The 18,737-nt window shown below is 31.7% G+C and overlaps 1 protein-coding gene across 1 annotated transcript in view; it reads left to right on the forward strand.

Moving 5' to 3' along the window:
* LOC136974739 (kinesin-like protein KIF11) overlaps positions 1-17,171 on the forward strand; it is a 31,424-nt gene extending 14,253 nt beyond the window's left edge. The window contains exons 11-24 of the mRNA XM_067269685.1: positions 3,090-3,177; positions 3,254-3,388; positions 3,465-3,560; positions 11,388-11,595; positions 11,908-12,080; positions 12,595-12,714; positions 12,876-13,043; positions 13,108-13,203; positions 15,459-15,520; positions 15,589-15,688; positions 15,763-15,846; positions 16,410-16,505; positions 16,572-16,791; positions 16,890-17,171. Of these exons, the coding sequence (XP_067125786.1) occupies positions 3,090-3,177; positions 3,254-3,388; positions 3,465-3,560; positions 11,388-11,595; positions 11,908-12,080; positions 12,595-12,714; positions 12,876-13,043; positions 13,108-13,203; positions 15,459-15,520; positions 15,589-15,688; positions 15,763-15,846; positions 16,410-16,505; positions 16,572-16,791; positions 16,890-16,963 (1,720 nt within the window). The 3' untranslated portion in view covers positions 16,964-17,171. The remainder of the gene's footprint in view (positions 1-3,089; positions 3,178-3,253; positions 3,389-3,464; positions 3,561-11,387; positions 11,596-11,907; positions 12,081-12,594; positions 12,715-12,875; positions 13,044-13,107; positions 13,204-15,458; positions 15,521-15,588; positions 15,689-15,762; positions 15,847-16,409; positions 16,506-16,571; positions 16,792-16,889) is intronic.
* Positions 17,172-18,737: the final 1,566 nt, after the last annotated feature.

The following is an 18,737-nucleotide window of genomic DNA, read 5'->3' on the forward strand; positions in this document are numbered from 1 at the left end:
ATAAATATTCGTAGCATAATTTCTGCTTGATTTAATTTGGCTGTTGATTGGTTGATTATGCAAGTCTTGTATAGACAGATGATAAATTTTTATAATGTTTTATATGATATGTAAATGTTTCAATATTATAATCTATGATAACTATTTTAAAATAAATTATTTCAAAGACCCTCCAAACACAGATTATTATCTGCACAGCTTAATTCATTCAAATAATTAGTGTAGTTAAGATTCTATAAAATTTCATGTAGTATTAAACTGTATTGTACAGGACTAAGAACTAGTATGAGAAATGTGAAACCAAAACCTGTCAAATTTGCAGAAATAGATTTTGCAGTAATAATATTTGTAATTTTTTGTTTATTTTTATTTGTTTGGTTTGTTGCTTCACTTAAATTCAAACATTTTAAACTTATGATATCTTTTCTCCTTTTTTTAAAGACATCTAGAATTTGTATCTTTGATTCTAGGGAAATAAGTTTTTTCAGTAGTTCATATTTACTTTCATTGGGAACATAATTTAGGAATTTAATTTGTAAGAAAGAAATTATTTCAGTATGATTCTTAAGAACAAAGTTCTTAAGCAATTTTTAAATGCAAAAGGTTATTCTAAATAATCTTTGCATTTAAAAATCATAATCATTTCAAACAAGCACAAGTTCCGTAGCACAGAATCTATATGATTTGGGGATTTCCTAATGTAATTTTTGTTTTAATAGCTAGTGAATCAATAGCAAGGTTTTGTGAAAAAGAATGGAAACATTTAAACAATTGCATCAAATATAATAGCAAGGCTTTCCCTGAACAAAAGCTCAGAAATACAGGGTTATGAAGGATTTCATACAATTCTTTGAGCAAAATGTGTTGTAGAGGTTGCATGTTATACAAAGGTTGTCTTAATATGTTACATTTTGAATTTAGAATACCTTAATATTTAAGGTTACTTATAAGCCTAAGTTAAAATGCAATTTCTATTAAAAACAAACACTAATACCAGGTAATGTATAAATATGTTTACACTTTTCTGAACTTTCAATAATACAATTACATTTGTAATTATTTATAGTTATTGTTGTTCAGTTTCCTTTGAAACAGTAAAACTGATTTTGAGAGTCAGAGAATAAAGATTGCAAATACAATCTATAATAGTAAGAATAATCTTAATTGAATTTTTATCTTGAAACCTGATTAATATGATATAGCTTGAATTCATTGTATTTTCACTTTCTTTTGAATAATGTAAACAAACTGTCATTTTAAATTTGTACAGTGTGCTCTCTATAGTATATTGGAATTTCAATAAACTGTTCAGTTACTTATGTTTATTAAAAGGCATTTAATTGTTGAAAATTTAAAAATTCTTAATATATTAAAAATTAAATGAAAAATATTTTGTATTCATATTAGATTGCATCAAAGGTATAATCAGTTATCAACTTTTATAAATTTATTAGAATAATAATACAAACATTTTACTAATAATAAACAGGGATCAAATTAGTAAAAACTGAACAAATGTGAAGAAAATCAGATCTTAAAGTAAAAACCAGAAGAATTTAAAAGTGTATATACAGTAAGATCTTGTTAATCCAAACCCTTTAGTCCAAAACTGTAGTTAAATTGGATGGTAAAAAAATTTTATCACTCTCTCTCAACAAAATACATGACTGTTGTGCCTTCTTTTGCACTGGTCAAAATATGTGGTGCATACAAACCCCTGAAAATAAATTAAAAATTTGTTATTAAGAATAGAAAATGAAGTCTAGTCTTCTGTCATACAGTCATACATTTACTCATAAAAAGAGGTTGAAACCCCCAATCTACCTGAATCAAAAAACTGACTGGTGTCGTCAACCTGACATAATACAAGGGGCATATAAATTATTGGGTAATTTTTTAAGACCATATTTTCATTAATACTGAAGAGAAACATGATATTACCACAATTTGAAAGAGGAATATTTATACTAACCTTAAAAGCATTTGATGTGCACCCCATGTGTGTCATAGCAGATGTCCAGGCAGTACTCCCATTTTTGCCAAACCCTCTCAAGCATGTCTTATGTGATGTTCTTGATGGCAGTGTTGATGTGCCTCCACAATTCTGACAGTATCATTGGAAGTGGAGGGATGTAAACATTCTCCTTGGCAAAACCCCACAGGAAGAAATTGCACACTGTGATGTCATGTGACTGGGTGGCCATGTGCAGAAAGTGTTGTCTGCAGACACTGCATGACCAATCCATTGATCTGGTAGGTGCCCATTTAGGTACTCCCAAACAAATCGTCCAATAATGTGTGTGCACCCTATAACAGGTTCATCCAACTATAATGTATTGAGGAACCCCTGATTAACACTAAAAATACATGGAGGAAAATAATTTTGGATAATGTGAGCAGGTTTTGGCCACAATTTGTTGATATTAGTAAGATTCTACTGTATATACATTATATACGTACTGAGTGCCTAGTGTCTTTATACACTACCATATCTGAGTGATACACCAACACAGGACACATACTAATGAGTACAGCATGAAGATACAAGAAAATGAGAAATACACATATAAATAAACACATGAGAAATATATTTTAATTTACTGTTTGTGCTTGATATGCTCATCAGCATTTCATACTTTCGGTTCATTGTATTCATGGCATAGGGTGTCCTTTAATACTAAATTGATCATGTTCTACAACTTGGTAATTGACTTTTTTCATATTGTACATTATTTTTGAAATAGGACTGCTAACTTCTGAATTTTACCACTAGGGGTGTTGTGAGTGGCTTAGTCTTACAGTGTACTACACACTTTACTATAACTATATATCACATTCATAACTGTATATCACATTTATAACTGTAACTATGTCAGTTACATGGGTGTATAAGGACTTTACTATGTATCCTGTATAAATGCATTTTTTAACTTTCATATGTTCTTTTAATTTAAAAAGAATGTAATTAAAGTTAATTAAAATGTAAAATTTACTTATAACAGTTTGTAAGGTATAATGATCTTGTAATATAATTACTTTAAATGCTCTGAAATAAACTCAAATTTATAAATATTTTTTTTTCATATTAGTTCATTAGAAAATGAATTAAGTAGTACAAGAAAAACTTTCAATGAAAAAACAAATGAAGTAGAAAAACTACAGGAAAAGTTGGAAGAAGTAATCTTATATTATAACATCAAGATAAATTATATTTAAGATAAAATTTAATTTATTGATTTAAAATTTTTAACAGGTGAGCTTTCAAGCTACAAATACAAAGAATGAGCTTTCGGAAAAAAAGATTGAACTCAATAAATGTAAAACATACTTAGAAAAAGTAATAGTGCAGTTAAAAAAAGATAGAAAAAAATTAAGCTCGGTACAGAATGTAAGTGTCTTTATTTTTCCTTAATAAAATGATCACAATTTATTTGTGATATTGAAAATTATATAATATTTAACAGAAATTACAAAAATCTCAACATGAATTTGAAGCTGTGAAGCAATTAGTGTCACATCATAAGAGAACAGAAACCAAATTAAAAAATCAGGCATCAAAGGTAAAAATATTTAAAATATTTATTTATTTATTAAATTTTTAAAAATATTTATATGAATAATAATAAGCTATTAGTTTATTATTTCAAATTTTAGTTTTTATTTAATAAATATTTACCTATATTTTGAAGTTTCTGATCAAAATTAGTTCTAATGCAGTATGTTTTGTGATTTGATACCTGGTTTATGGATTTAAGACTAATTTTTCTGGATGAGATTCAGATTTTCCAAACTAGTTCAATAAAACCTGATATATTTGTTAAATATGTGGAAATAAATTTAGTTCTTTTCAAATATAATTGCAACATGTAAAATATAAAGTGAAGTATAATAAGGATAATATAAACTATCTGTATAGAAATTTTACACTGAATTTTCATAATCAACCCAAAACATTGATTATTTTAAGAAATAAAATAGTATTCGAGGTAGTACTGTAATTTAAAATCCCATGTCGTTACGATTGCAGAAATTTCATGCCTGCGTCCAAGCGCGAGATGAGGATGTGCAAACCTATGCGGTTCGATTACAAACCTTAGCAATGGACACAATGGTAGAACAAACTAGGGGGACGCTCAAGAAAGGGAAGTTATTAGAAGATGTCAACAAAAGGAACGAGATGAAAGATTATTAGTGCAATTTCTTCATGGATTAAATGACCGCATAAAGAGACCCGTGATGTCACGTGATCCTGATACGTTCGATAAGGCGGTACAGGCTGCTATAAGCGAAGGAAACCATAGAACAATTAACGGCCAAATCACGAGCAATAGTTAGAAGTATAAATAATCCTACTGATTCGAAACAGGACCATAATAGTACAACTCCTAAGCCATTAGAGGAAACTTTAGCGGAGATACAGAAGCAATTACAACGATTAGGGACTCAAGAAAGGAGTCAGGGAGACCCGCAACGCAGAAACCCCAGATTCTGGCGCCCTAGAGCATATGGCGAGTCCCGATCCCAATATCCAGTTCGAGGGCGACTAGACGACGACTCCCAAGGGCCCCGATATCCTCCTTTAGAGTGAAGTAGGATCGAGAACCGAGATGCTACCTATGCTCCCCAATATGGGACTAGAAATGTACAAAGGGGGTCGAGGACCAACCGAAGGAGAGCCAACTCCTGACCACCCAGGAACCCGACATACGGTTGAATTAGTAAGGTAAATTGGCGGAAACGTAAGAGGGATACTTACCGAGAATTTCCTGAAAGGGAAGGATACCGAAACGTGTGAGGGCCGACCGCAGGAGACTCATACCTCTCCCAAAAGGGAATGCCTTCACGGTTCAGAAGTAAGGGAAAAATCCGGGCATTCAATCGAGATTCCGAGCCCAATCTCTCGTGTAACATAAACGGATGTACGGCTCGTCTAGCCATAGATACCGGGTCCAAAGTCACCCTTATATCCCGATCGTTAGCACACAGAGTGACCCCGGTAGAACGGAACTGGAGTAGGGGAGAGACTCTGTTTCAAAGTGTTACGGGCCATGGCATAGTCACCTACGGAGCCATAAAAGTTCAATTCGACATAGGCCCTTTGCAATTTTCTCACTCGTGTTATGTGGTGGATGATCAGATTACACACCCGTGTGATGGACTTTTAGGAAGAGATATTATTACCGCGAAACAGTTGACGATTTGTCTGGCAAGAGAAACATTCATCCTCCCAGGAGGGGAGGAAGTCCCATTTCGACAAGCCTCCAATTCAAACGACTTCAATCTCGTAGCGCCAGGAGAGAGAGGACGACCTCGTAGAGTCGCGCAGGTCCCATCCAAAGGTTACTCGATTCGTAATCGACCACTACCCCAAGTTAGCAGGGATCAGAAAAAGCCCTTTGATTCCGAACAACCTCGAGAGGTATGTCTGGTGGCAGATTGTAACCTTCCCCCAAGATCCGAAATAATTACGGTGGCCAACGTATCAGGAATAAGCAACAAGGGCCAAATTGGGGTTATAGAGTCCTCCACTGGTAGTCAAGAGGGGGTTATAGGGACTGATATCCTGGCAAAAACCATGAAAGACGGACAAGTGCCGGTCCGCATAACCAACTTCTCCACTCAACCGAGAAAACTGGCGAAAGGCGAAAGGGTAGGAATCTTCTTGAGGGCAGTAGAAGACAAACTTCCTACAATGCCCAGTCCTCTCAACAAATCTAGTACCTCCAATCTTACCAAGGAAGAGTTCGGTCAATTATTCGACTGGTCCCACATTGGGAAAAACCAGAAACAGCCTTTATTAGACCTTTTATACAAATATCAACAAGTCTTTGCCACTCACGATTATGATTTGGGGTATTGTCAAGTAGTGGAGCACGAAATTAATACTGGAGAGGCTTCTCCCATATATCAACCTCCCTATCGAATACCATACGCTCAAAGAGAGAAAATGAACGAAATCATTGACGAATTACTAGATCATGGAATCATATCACACTTGAAATCACCCTGGTCAGCTCCAGCGTTATTGGTCAAAAAGAAAGAGCCAGGGCTATGGCGCCTAGTAATAGATTACCACAAGCTCAACAAAGTTACCAAGACAGACCCATATCCATTGCCCTTGGTCCAGGAAGCCCTCAGTTTGATGGGACAGGCAAAATATTTCTCAACAATGGACACCCTTTCGGCTTTCGGGGTTCTGGCAATTAGCCCTGAGAGACAAAGAAAAGTCTGCATTTTCTAGCCCTGACGGTCATTATCATTGGAATCGGATGCCCATGGGTCTTTGCGGAAGCCCTGCATCCTGGCAACGGGCTGCAGACTTCATTCTTTGTGGATTAAAGGGAAAAACTTGTCTCGTCTATATGGACAACATTTTGACTTTTAGTTCGGACTTCCAAACTCATCTCCACCGACTAGAGCAAATCTTTCAGCGTCTTGCCGCCGCGGGCTTAAAATTAAAACCAAAAAAGTGCCATTTCTTGCAGCGACGAATTAAATTCTTGGGCCATGACGTTTCCGACGAAGGGATAAGACCAGATCCCGACAAAATCCAGTGCGTATTGACTTTCCCTAGACCTGCCAACAAACATGATATTAAGTCATTTTTAGGGTTAACGGGATATTATCGGCGTCACATAAAATCGTATGCAGATATCGCAAAGCCCCTGACAGATTTATTGAAAAATGACAGTCCATTTCAGTGGGGAGAAGAACAAGACCGAAGTTTCGAAAGACTGAAGGAAATTATTCCCTCGGCCCCACTTTTAAAATCCCCCGATTTTACCAAACCTTTCTTGTTAGCCACAGATGCTTCTAATGAGGCCATAGGGGCAGTATTATCACAAGAGGATGAAAGAGGAGAAATGCCGATTGCTTACGCCAGTCGGATATTGCGGAAAGCCGAGAAAAATTATAGTACAACCGAGAAAGAATGCCTTGCGGTTGTCTGGGCTACCAAATATTTCAAGCCCTATTTATACGGAAGAAAGTTCGTTATTCTTACAGATCACCGCCCATTAAGATGGCTCATGAGTAACAAAGACTCTAGTACGAATTCTCGAATAGCCCGCTGGATTATATTCTTGCAGGAATTTAACTTCGAAGTAAAACATAAAGCTGGCGAGTGCCATAAAAATGCCGATGCGTTAAGCCGAATTCCTATCAGGCAAATTCTGGAGACTGAAGAACTCGACCCTATCTATTCGAAGGCCCAGATCCGAGATTTCCAAAGACGCGACAAACGATGGGGTCCTATAATTCAACAACTCGAAGACGAACCCACTCCAGATCCGTATCTCACTGAGCAATTTTTCTTAGACGAGGAAGGAGCACTTTATCATTTACAACCTATCGACCGAGGAGACTTTTTTGAACAATTAGTTGTTCCATCTGTCCTAATTCCATATATTTTACATACTTACCACGATACTCCTGTCGGAGGGCATTTGAGAGCACAAAGAATGCAACAAAAACTTTGAACGTTATTTTATTGGCCAACCATGAGCAAAGATATCCGGACGCATTGCCAAGAATGTCAACGATGCGCTATACACAAAAGAAAGGACAGACGAGCGGAAGCGGAGTTACAGCTGTTCGCTCCCTTAACTCACCTATTTGAACGGACGGCCATGGACATTATAGGCCCATTGCCTATTACAACTAATGGAAATAAATATATCTTGGTCTTTGTCGACCATTTTAGCCGATATGCAGAGGCGATACCTTTACCCGACATTCATAGCAAAACTATCGCCAAAGCCTTCGTTATTAACATCATCTTAAGCTCCCAATTTAATTTCAAAGATGTTTAAGGAGACTTTTTACCAAACCTTTCTTGTTAGCCACAGAAAGGTTTGGTAAAAAGTCTCCTTAAACATTTTTGAAAGATGTTTAAGGAAGTGTGCGAATTGCTTCATATCAAAAGACTGCTAACCACAGCTTATCACCCCGCTTGTAATGGAATAGTCGAAAGATTTAATAAAACACTTGTGGACATTATTTCCCACTATGTAGCCAAGGACCAATGAGATTGGGATGAGTGGATTCCTTACGCCTTATTTGCATATAACACTACCGTCCACGCCTCTACAAACGATAGTCCATTTTTCCTGCTGTACGGACGAGACCCACTATACCCCTTTGACCTTGTCACTCGTCCGACTCGGACTAAATACAATGTCGAAGATAACTTCTCATCGGAGCTCCATCTTCGAATGGCTAACGCCCATCAATTAGCACAAGAACATGCCAAAGCTGCGGCCAGAGAACACCAAAAGATACATCGCCGAACTCATAAAATCCTGACTTATCAGCTAGGTGACCGAGTATTCCTCAACGAAGTAGTCTTCACTCAAGGGTTAAAACGAAAGTTAGCACCCAGATGGTCAGGCCCATTTCGCATCATATCCAAATTAAGTCCTGTCACCTTTCTCATTGAAAACATACAAACGAAAAAACAACTTCAAGTACATGCCAATCGACTAAAACACTGCACAGCTAGGCAAGAGTTCAAAGGATCAAAAGATTTAACCCAATCTCCTAGCCCAACGGTAACACAACCTACAACCATACAACCCTCCATGATCAATGTAGATCCTTGGGACGAGTTCATCCTCGCCGAAATTCAACCGCAATCAGAAACGAGAACAGAATTAGAGGACGAATCTGAAAGGGAAGAATCATAGAACCTACCACCCGAGAAGAGCCAGAAGAAACCTCAGCCCATTCCTATGCATTACGCAGTCAAGGACCAGTGGAAGACCGTCCCTGGGTCCTCCCAACGCCTAGAAGTCGTCGCATCCCCAAGCGAAAGGCTAGCCCGCCAAAGGGAGGAAATAACACTTAGCCCAAGATAACAAAACGGGAAAGCTAAAAGGAAAAGAAAACACACACCACACCCAACCTTAAATTGTAACATCCTCAATCAACTTGAGCTGAACCTAATTCAAATGCGCCTAACCCAGAAAAAAGGCACCTCACAATATGGACGCATTAAAATAATTCCTTTCTTCCTCTGTAGCTACGTAACGTGTCATTTCTTCGATCATCGACGATCGCCCACTAAAATAACTTTTGATGAATAAAGCTTTATTCCAAAAGTTTGTTAACATGATACAGGAGCGTTGAATGCTCTCATCCAATTTGCAAGAGGACAACCAATTCATCTGCAAACTCCAGTAACATTGATATTACCTGTCCACTACCGTTGCCCCCCTCAACTTGAACAATCCTGCCAGGAAGGAAAAGTAAATTTTACAATTACATCTGGATAATCGAAATAGATACCCTAGGTACGCCAAACAATTGCATCATTGCGCTTTATTTCTATGAGAGAGAGAGTACACTATTCTTGTTCAAACTCTCACTGTAGAGGAATTTTAACATACCGCGTGTAACAGGATATTGTCGGAACTAATTAATTGTAACGATAACTGTAGTAATGACGGAAATAATTAATATAATTAATACAATAAATAAAAACCTCGAGAGAAAGAGAGAGAGAAAAATTTCTTAACCACTACGGTTCCTGTACTCATTAAAATCGATCTTGCTCACTTAGAACAAGCACAATTTTGGAAAGGCCGGGGCGATGTGACGGACAAAAAGACGAAGGTGTTCAATCAAAACTTTTTCAAATTTTTTTCCACCATTTTTATCAACAGATCTGTAGAAACTCATAAAAATTATTTCCCACGAACTTGCTTCCTCATTGAGGATGACCCATCTAGTTAGACATATGCCACCAGGAACTTTTAGAAGAAATTTACGTATTGGACACCCGACCCTCATGGAAAAAACCCGAGTGAAAAAATAAAACGAACGAACGATGACAACTCCGGCAGTCGTCGTTTAGTCGTGGAAGTAACCCTTTCCGCCATCGTCCGAACCGGGGATTATACCAAGTGCCGTGACCATAGTGCCATACGGATTATCTTGTGAACTGTTCCTTCAAATCGACCATATCATCTCAGGGATACCCGACTCCGGCTCCAAGACTCTCTAAGGTATTTATCAACTCGCGAATCGTTTGTAAACTCTCTCTCTCCGCGTATCTAAAAATACATCCGTATTAGCGATGCGTCTTATTGTACTTTTGTTATACTCCCTTATTAAAATTAGCCTTGTTACTTAGCCGGTGTCTTGAGTGACTCACTTCCTCGGTTCTCCTACCTCCACCTCTACCGCGAACGTACCCGCTCAGCCGACCGCTCGCGCGACGAAGAACTCTTGCGTCGCGATTTCCGAGTCTCGATCGACTCGGTGGTGTCACATCCTGACGAGGGGTCAAATAGACCCCGACCCTCCGGTCACAAAATTATATATTAACAAAGTTAGTAAAACCTAAAGATAAGAAGTTAAATATTCATTTTTAAGTTAAAAATTCATTGATCTTTAGTTATAAATCATTGCTTCATGCCACAATAAAGAAAAAATTCCACATTCATGAAATTAATCTTGTTTTTTTATGTTAATTTTAGTTATTATATTGATTTATTACATTAATTATTTAATAAATAATTGTTCAATGATATTGAGAAAATCCAACAATGAATTGCATAAGTTTACCGCAAAAAAAATTTGTTTAAGAAATACTAAGACACATTAGCATAAAATTTAAAAAATTGTATTTGGGCTGTGTGTTATGAAATGTTACTTCATAACACAGCATAATACAAGGTGCATATACCAACCTGAAATGCATTTGTAATCCAATTTGTGAAATAAAGCTGTTTCTAACCAGAAAGCTGTGAGATAGTCTACCAAACAAGATTTTTGGATTAAAGAGATGTTATATATAGAAATATTTATTTCTTGTTCACAGGCTCTCAAAATAATCAGATTTGCAAAAACCTGGAGGATCAAATTCACATGATTCTAATATTTTCTCATGTTATTATAATAGCTGAAAAAGTAAAAGGCACATTTTTATAATATAAAAGAAAAGTATTGCAACTCTTTGATATTATGAAAGCGTTCCTAGAAACTAAGTTTTTATATGCTTAAGAATTTTGCTTGAATATCAAAAATATGATTCAAATTATCATCATCAAATAATAAATATGTAATTTACTTTATTAATATGTTTAAATTTCATTTATATAAGTTTTTTTATTTTATAATTTGATAAATGTGAAAGGAAATGTGTGTATTTGTCTGATTTATATTATCAGAACAATTTTAAGATGGTGGCAAATATTTTGTAATTTAAAAATGTTAACGTTTTAATTATAAAATGTATTATAAAATATATAATTTGTATTTAATGTTTGATTATATTTATATTTGTTTTTCCCAGGATTTTCAGTAAAAATACTATTAAAGCTCTATTTTTTTTGACAAATTTAAACAATATAAAATGCTAAATTTTTATTTTAATTTTTGAATAGGTGTTAGAAGTTGTGGAAAATAGTACTTCTGATGCACATTTATTACATTCTACACTGGAAAGGAAAAATCAAATGGAGAAAGAAAATACCATTATATTACAAGAAATGAAAGATGGTATTTTAAAAAAAATTAATTTATTGAAAACGTGTGTTGAAGAAATGGATCAAAAACATAGATCTTCATATAATGATTTAGAAAAAAATTTTGGCAAGTTATTCATAGTTTTGGCATAATATACAGGGGGATGCAAAAGTAGGTATACAGTTGTTATTATGGAAAAAAACATACAGGGAGAAAATAGAAAGAAAAAACATTTATTTCTATGTACAAATTAAATCACAAATAAGGAATACAAACTAATAAAAGATAATGAAAATAATAATAATGAACACCAAACATTTGTATTTCTCAGATTCTCAACTATATACCTACTTTTGCACCCCTCCCCCCGGTATAACATGTTTTATATACATAAATAAATATATTTTAAAGATTTGATATATTTAATATATTTTACAGATGCCCTTGTTGAAATTCATAAAAAAAGATCGGATGACATATGTAATGTTTTAAATACATTTCATAATTCATTTACAAACAATGTAGACCATTTAACAAATAATTTAAAATTTGAGAATCAGAAACAAAATATTTGGTATGAAAATCATTTAAAGGCTAATGAAAAAACTATGGTAAGACTGAATATTTTATGTAATAAATTTGTTTTAATATTTTATATAATAAAAATGATTAAAATTATATCTACTTTTTGCTAATGTATTTAGCTTTTGATTCTTATTGTATATTTCTAGAACTTATAGTCTTTATTGTTACTTTAGAATATGTAAAAATGGAAAATTATTTGGTGGAAGAAAAATGCAACTAAGATTGATTTAAATTAAAAACTTCCAGTTCAATTTAAACATAATCACATATTTTTATATTACCTTAAATATCTATTTAATACTCAACTAATAATTAAATATAAGTAATCTTATTTGAAAATCAATACTTTTAGTTATGATTAAATGAAAGGTTTTTTCCCTTCTCTATTGCAATTTTTAATTTTTTCTTTTCAAATTTTAATAGTTTTAACAATTTGCATTATTAAATCTTATCATAAAGTTGTTATTAAATATGTTTAATAGTAAAATTTAGAATATTATTACATATATTTTATAAAAATTAAAAAAAAAATTGTTTTAGCCTATGTTTCAAGGTACTGTGAATGATCTGAAAACTAAAATAAAATGTTTTCTGGATGAACAACAAATTCTTCAAAATTTCAATTTAACAAAAGAAATGAAGATTAATATACAGAATAATGCAAGTATTTTTTATAGTTTAAAACTAATTAATCATTTACAAGTAAATATGATGAATTTTTAAATTATATAAATATACAGTATTAATATAATTTATTTTATATGAAAAATTCAATGTGTTTTTAATTGTTTTACATAAAATTTTGTAATAAATATTTTCAGTTTGAAAATTTAACCAAAACAGTTCAAAATAATACAATTGAACAAAGTCATGTGCTTAATGAGATGAAGACTTTTAAGAGCGATTATGAAAAAGAGAAAAAACAGAGATGCAATTCTTCTGAAGTAATTGTGACAAATTTACAGAAATCTGCAAAAGAAATGACTGAGGTAAATATTTATAATTAAAAAAGTTTCAATTCAAATTTTTGAATTTAAATTTTAAATATTACAGAACTGGACAAAGATAAATGAAAAAGTCAATTTCTGGATTAAAGATACAATGAGAATAACTGAGAAACATAAAGCTTGTAATAATTATATCTCTAAGGTATTAATTTTTAAATATCACTTAGTAGATGTATTAATTCCAAATGTTACTTTAACTTTTGAAATTACTTTTTATTTACTTCAACAAACCCATGGGTTTGTTAAAGTAAATAAAAAGTTTTTTCTCTGCAAGTTGATTTCTTTTTACCTTTTTAACTGTAATCTTTTTTATTCATTGTTAACACAATGTTTTAAAAAAATTTTTTAGTTATACAGGATTCATAAGTCAGAACTGGAAGAAAAATATAATTTTTTCATATACTTTAAGATTAAAAGAAGAATAGAAAGTCTGACTCCATCGTTTTTTATAATTATTTTGGACAATATTACAATAATAAATGAAAATATCAGTTATTTCATTATTTAGTTTTATAGTGAAATAAAGTATTCAGGGTATTCACAATGAGAAACTTTTCTTACTTATCCAGCTCTACAGCTGTCATAAATATGATAAAGCATTGCTTTTCTTGTCCTCTTTTTGTTAGTACAGGTTTTGCACTTAAAGCTATTGAATGCTCCTTTTGAGCAACATTTACCAATTTGCTAATAGAGGAACTAGTCATCATGTTTATAACTTATAAAAATGGCACAAAATCTGTATTTTTGTTTTTTGAAAAAGTATAGAATGAAAAGAGAAATGCAGCAGTATTCATCATTAACAGTCTTGGAAATTTTATTGCTTGTTTATTTATCATAATGTTTTGGATTAAACATCTCTCATATTTTTATAGAAATATTTAAGATTAAATAAATACTTGTTAATCATTTTCTGATGACTCTCCAATTATTCATCATCCTTATTACTGTATTAAATTCTGAAGATAAAGTCAATTTTCTATCATGTCATTCAGTCCCATTTTTTCTGTTTGTTAAATAAACAGCTGCATTATTTATCAGGTTATAACAAGACTAATTTAATGATTAGATATAAAGCAGTTTCTCTATACATATGCAGTTACTACACCATCTACTGATAAATTTAATTTTGAATTTAAATTTAGACTATTCTGGAAGAAAATATTGGCCTGAAGTGGACTAAATCTGTGACTACTGCTTATCACCTACCATTAGACAAGTTGGTTTATATCTAATCATTAAATTAGTGTTGTTATAGCTTGATAAATAATCCAGTAGTTTGTTTGGCATTACTTTGAAATGGTTCAGTCTATATGTGTTTTGTACAATTTATCCTTTGTAAAGATGAGGAAGGCTCTGCATTGTTAATTTCTCAATTATTATTTCATTTTCATGAAAATACATTCATACGTTAGCAGTTTCTCTGAGTAATAAAAAATTTTATGATGTATTAAATTGGATAAAAGTTTATAATTTAGAAAAATCACGAATTAAAATCTTAAAAAAGCATTATATGGCATTGCTGATGACCAGATGGTGAAATGGTTAAGATAGCAGCCTACTGCTCTGTGGACTTGGAATCATATCCAGATGGGTTGAAAAAATTCCAGTACATTTTAGGAGTGGTCCTTATGAATGTGTCTAGATCTGTCCTTCACCACTTAGCCACCCTATTGTGGATCTGGCTGAACCCATAATGAACTTGCTAAAAAGAGGACCTCTTAGTGCCCACAAAGCAGTGTTAAAAAAAAAAAAAGAAAGACTGCATTGTTGGTAGTATACTCTGAAACTATTACTATTATACTCTGAAACTATTTTTCAATCTCCCATTCAACAAATTTTACAGAAAAGAAAAAAAAATAATTATTTGTGAGTTAATAAAATTTATCAAGTTTTTATAGCTTTTATATTTTTGAACATATGTATTAAAAACTGAATTTATTTGGTTTGTGTTACTGACTCTTATAAATATATATATGGTAGAAATTTTAATTGATTGTTAATTATCACAAATAATAATTTTTAATATTTTAAATTAAAGCAAAACTTGTTTCAATAATTATTAAAATTATTACTGAAAACTTTTTTATTTGATAAAATTTGATTTGATACATTTCAGAGAGAATAAAAGTTAATTCATATAAAATCAATCAAGGTTTAACTACTGGTTTTTAATATATTCAATTTTTTTTAATACTCGCAGTTTCTGCTATATTTAATAAACAATAGAAAAATTTTAAGTTATTTTTTTTAATGTTTAATTTTCAAAAAACTCAAATATAACTTCATATTAATTGATATAGATATTTTACATATTTATTTTTATAATTACATATTAGATATTCTCATCAATTATATTTTCTCCTAATATTCTTACTAATTATATTTTATTTTACTTAGCACACTGAAAAAATAAATCAAGCCAAACTACTATTAGAAAAAAATAAAACAGTTTTATTAAGGTATTTTGCTGATAATTAATTTTGAATTTTAAAAAATAATTTGATTTTAACTTTTATATAATTTATAGCAATTCTGTAAACTTGAAGAAATCTGCGGTTGCTTTAGAAAATTCATTTAAGTCATCTATTAATTCTTGGCATGAAGAAATTGATGATAAAATGCAACAGGTTGGTTCATGGTACATATAATACTTTTATTTAAATTTTACATAAAGATTTTAAATTCAAATATGATTTACTAGGTTACAGAAGTTTCTAAGATAGGTTTTATGCAAAATGAGCTTCTTAAGGAAAACATTAAGAATTTAACTTCAAAAACAGAAATTGTAAGTAATTTAATGGATATTATAAAAATTAAATAATTTAATTTTGTTCTAATACAATAAAAGTTTGATTATTAATAACTATTTATTATTTAGAATAAGATTAAAATTTTTTCCCATAATATGTAACGTATTATAAAATGTTGATATTGACTGCAAAATATTGAATCAATATCAAATGGTAAAAATAAAATTTGTATAAAATCAAATATGAATATTTAAAAAAGTAAAAGGAATAAAAATGCTAATTTCCATACAATATAGGACAATCTAAACATTAACTAATTTTGTCATATGAATATGACTGAATTGTTCATTTGATAAATTTTTTTTTTAATGAAGATAAATGGAATGGCTCATTAAAGACAATGATTATATCCAAAGTTGTTAAATCATGTCTGCAGTATCTTTAAATTTATGTATATTAATTCAAAAATTTTCTCATGAAAATTATACTTTCTTCTTAACATTAATAAAGTAAAACTACTAAATTAAATATTGTATATGTATCTAGAAAGAAACTCTAATGATTTTATTGCTTTATTCATACTGTTTCTTTATATAAGGACTTAAATGAAAATGTAGAACAATTGAAAAATTCTGTGAATGAATACTCCAAAGTATCAGCATTTGAACTGAGACAAACTCAAGCTGAAATAAATGTAAGTTTTATAATTTGATCATTTTATTATTATTTAATTTAATTATGATAAATTATATATTTTTAGGAAGCATACAATATTTCAAATAAAGTGGATGATGATTATAACAAAATGTTACACACACAGAAAGAATTTCAAAAAAATCATGTCAATACCCAATTCAGTATTCTTCAAGATATAAAAAATAAGAATGATTTACAAGTAGAAAATGCTGTATCTATCATAAAATCATTTGAAAACAATATTGGAAATTGTTTGGAAAATTTTAAAAAATACATTCCTACAGGTATATATTTAAAGTTTTATCTAACATTATTATAAAATTAAATATTTTTTTTAATTATAATTTTGTAAATTATTTAATCGTTAAAATTATCTTTTCAGGTGCTACTCCAGTTCGAAAAACATATACTTATCCAAAAATGCTTCCAATCCAAATGACTATAACCCAGGAATAAAAATGAAATTTTATTAAATAAACAGAGAATAAGTATTTTGCATATCAATAAGCATTTTTAACCAACAGAATAATATGTAGCATAATTCAATTCTTTAAGATTTGAACTATGATGTATTTTTAATTTTGTATTTATTCACGTGTATTATGAAAAATCGAACTTTGTGAATTATTCAATGGATTAAATGTTTTTCTTATGTTTAAATTCATCTCAAAGTTGTATTTTTATAAATTTTTGTTAATATATACACTATTGTTTCATTGCATAATTTTGGTTATTAAATTTGAAATGTTTCATAAAATAAATCTATTAAATGGAAAGGATCAAAAGTACAGATATTGACATGCAATATTCTTACATTATTACTTAAAACATTGGAAAATAAATATTAAATCAAAATTTTTTAATATTTAGATTGATTTCTTATAAAAAGCTTCTAATAAAAAAATACTTAATCTCTCTCCAGGGACCCGGAATCAAATCTGGTTTTTCAGACGGGGATGGTCTCCTGGATGTTGACCCCAGACCCTCGCCATTTGGACTTCCCATTGTAGGCACTGTCAAACCTGTGATTGGCTTGATAAGAAGTACTCAAAAAATGGAAAGGGTTTAAAAAGAACAAGCAATTATTTGTTGTGACATTGTCACAATACTGGACTGCAATTTTTAATAATTTTTTAATTTAATATATATGCTCTCCACTTCAAATTTCTAGTGTCTTGCCCCTATACGTCATGCTTTTCCTGTTAGCAATAGAGTCCTGCCAGTCATCTAACTAACTACTTTCAGGGGAAAATTTTTGAATTGAAATAACATGACTTCTGGTTTGCACTAGAAGTTCGTATATAGTTTAATCTTGGCTTCCTGCCCTAAGGTACCTGGGCTGTGTTCAGTAACGCAGAACACCTAAGTTAGAATTCTGAGTGGCTTAGTGGGGGGAGCTAAGAATGCTTGAGCATCATGAACACGGTCCTGGTCTCGTCTTTCATCTAACGAGATTTCTCTCGAGATTAAGGAAAGACAGACGGAGGACGATAGTGGGAATTTATAGGTCTACAATTTTTTTTCAAATTGCAGTCTAAAAAACTAACTGTCCTGTTACAATTTTTAGAAATGAAAGATGGAAGACGAAATGAATTAACGAATGTATTGATGATGTGGAACTTTAACCGGGATAGATAGATAAGATCCCAGTTTTCTTTTGTCCCACGTATTTTTTTCACGGATAATCCGATTTCTCTTTGCGATTGCCTCAAACTTTTTTGGGGAGTTCCTAGCTTCCTTGACTTATCTTCGACTCGGAAATCTATGCTAAAAATAAAAAATATTGTTATATATATATATACTGTGTAATCTATATGGCTTAATTAGGCCATTTTTTTATTCGCCCTGTGGGCACTAAAGGCTTTTTTATCAACCTCCTTGTGGGTTTGGCCAGGCCCACAATAGTTGGCCATATGATGAAGGTTGGAACAACCCCGAAAATCCGTGGGGTTTTAAATCTGTCAAGATTCGTTTTCAGGTTCATAGGTTAGGCTGACACAAGCTCTCGGGATTCCGTCTACTAGTGGACCGTATTGATTCCCCTTAGAAAAAATTTTCCGGAAGAACTAGAAAAAGGCCATTGTAATGATTAGGGTTTCTCATTTCCCGGTCTTTTGCTTGTCCCGGAATCGCGGGATAAAAGTGAACTGTTTCCCGGGATCCCGGAAAATTCCGGGACAAAATTATTTTTAAGATATACAAAATGTCATGAAATCAAATGATTTAATTA

This window comes from Centruroides vittatus, unplaced genomic scaffold (assembly GCF_030686945.1).
Source record: "Centruroides vittatus isolate TY-2023 unplaced genomic scaffold, ASM3068694v2 contig_355, whole genome shotgun sequence".
Taxonomy (NCBI): domain Eukaryota; kingdom Metazoa; phylum Arthropoda; class Arachnida; order Scorpiones; family Buthidae; genus Centruroides; species Centruroides vittatus.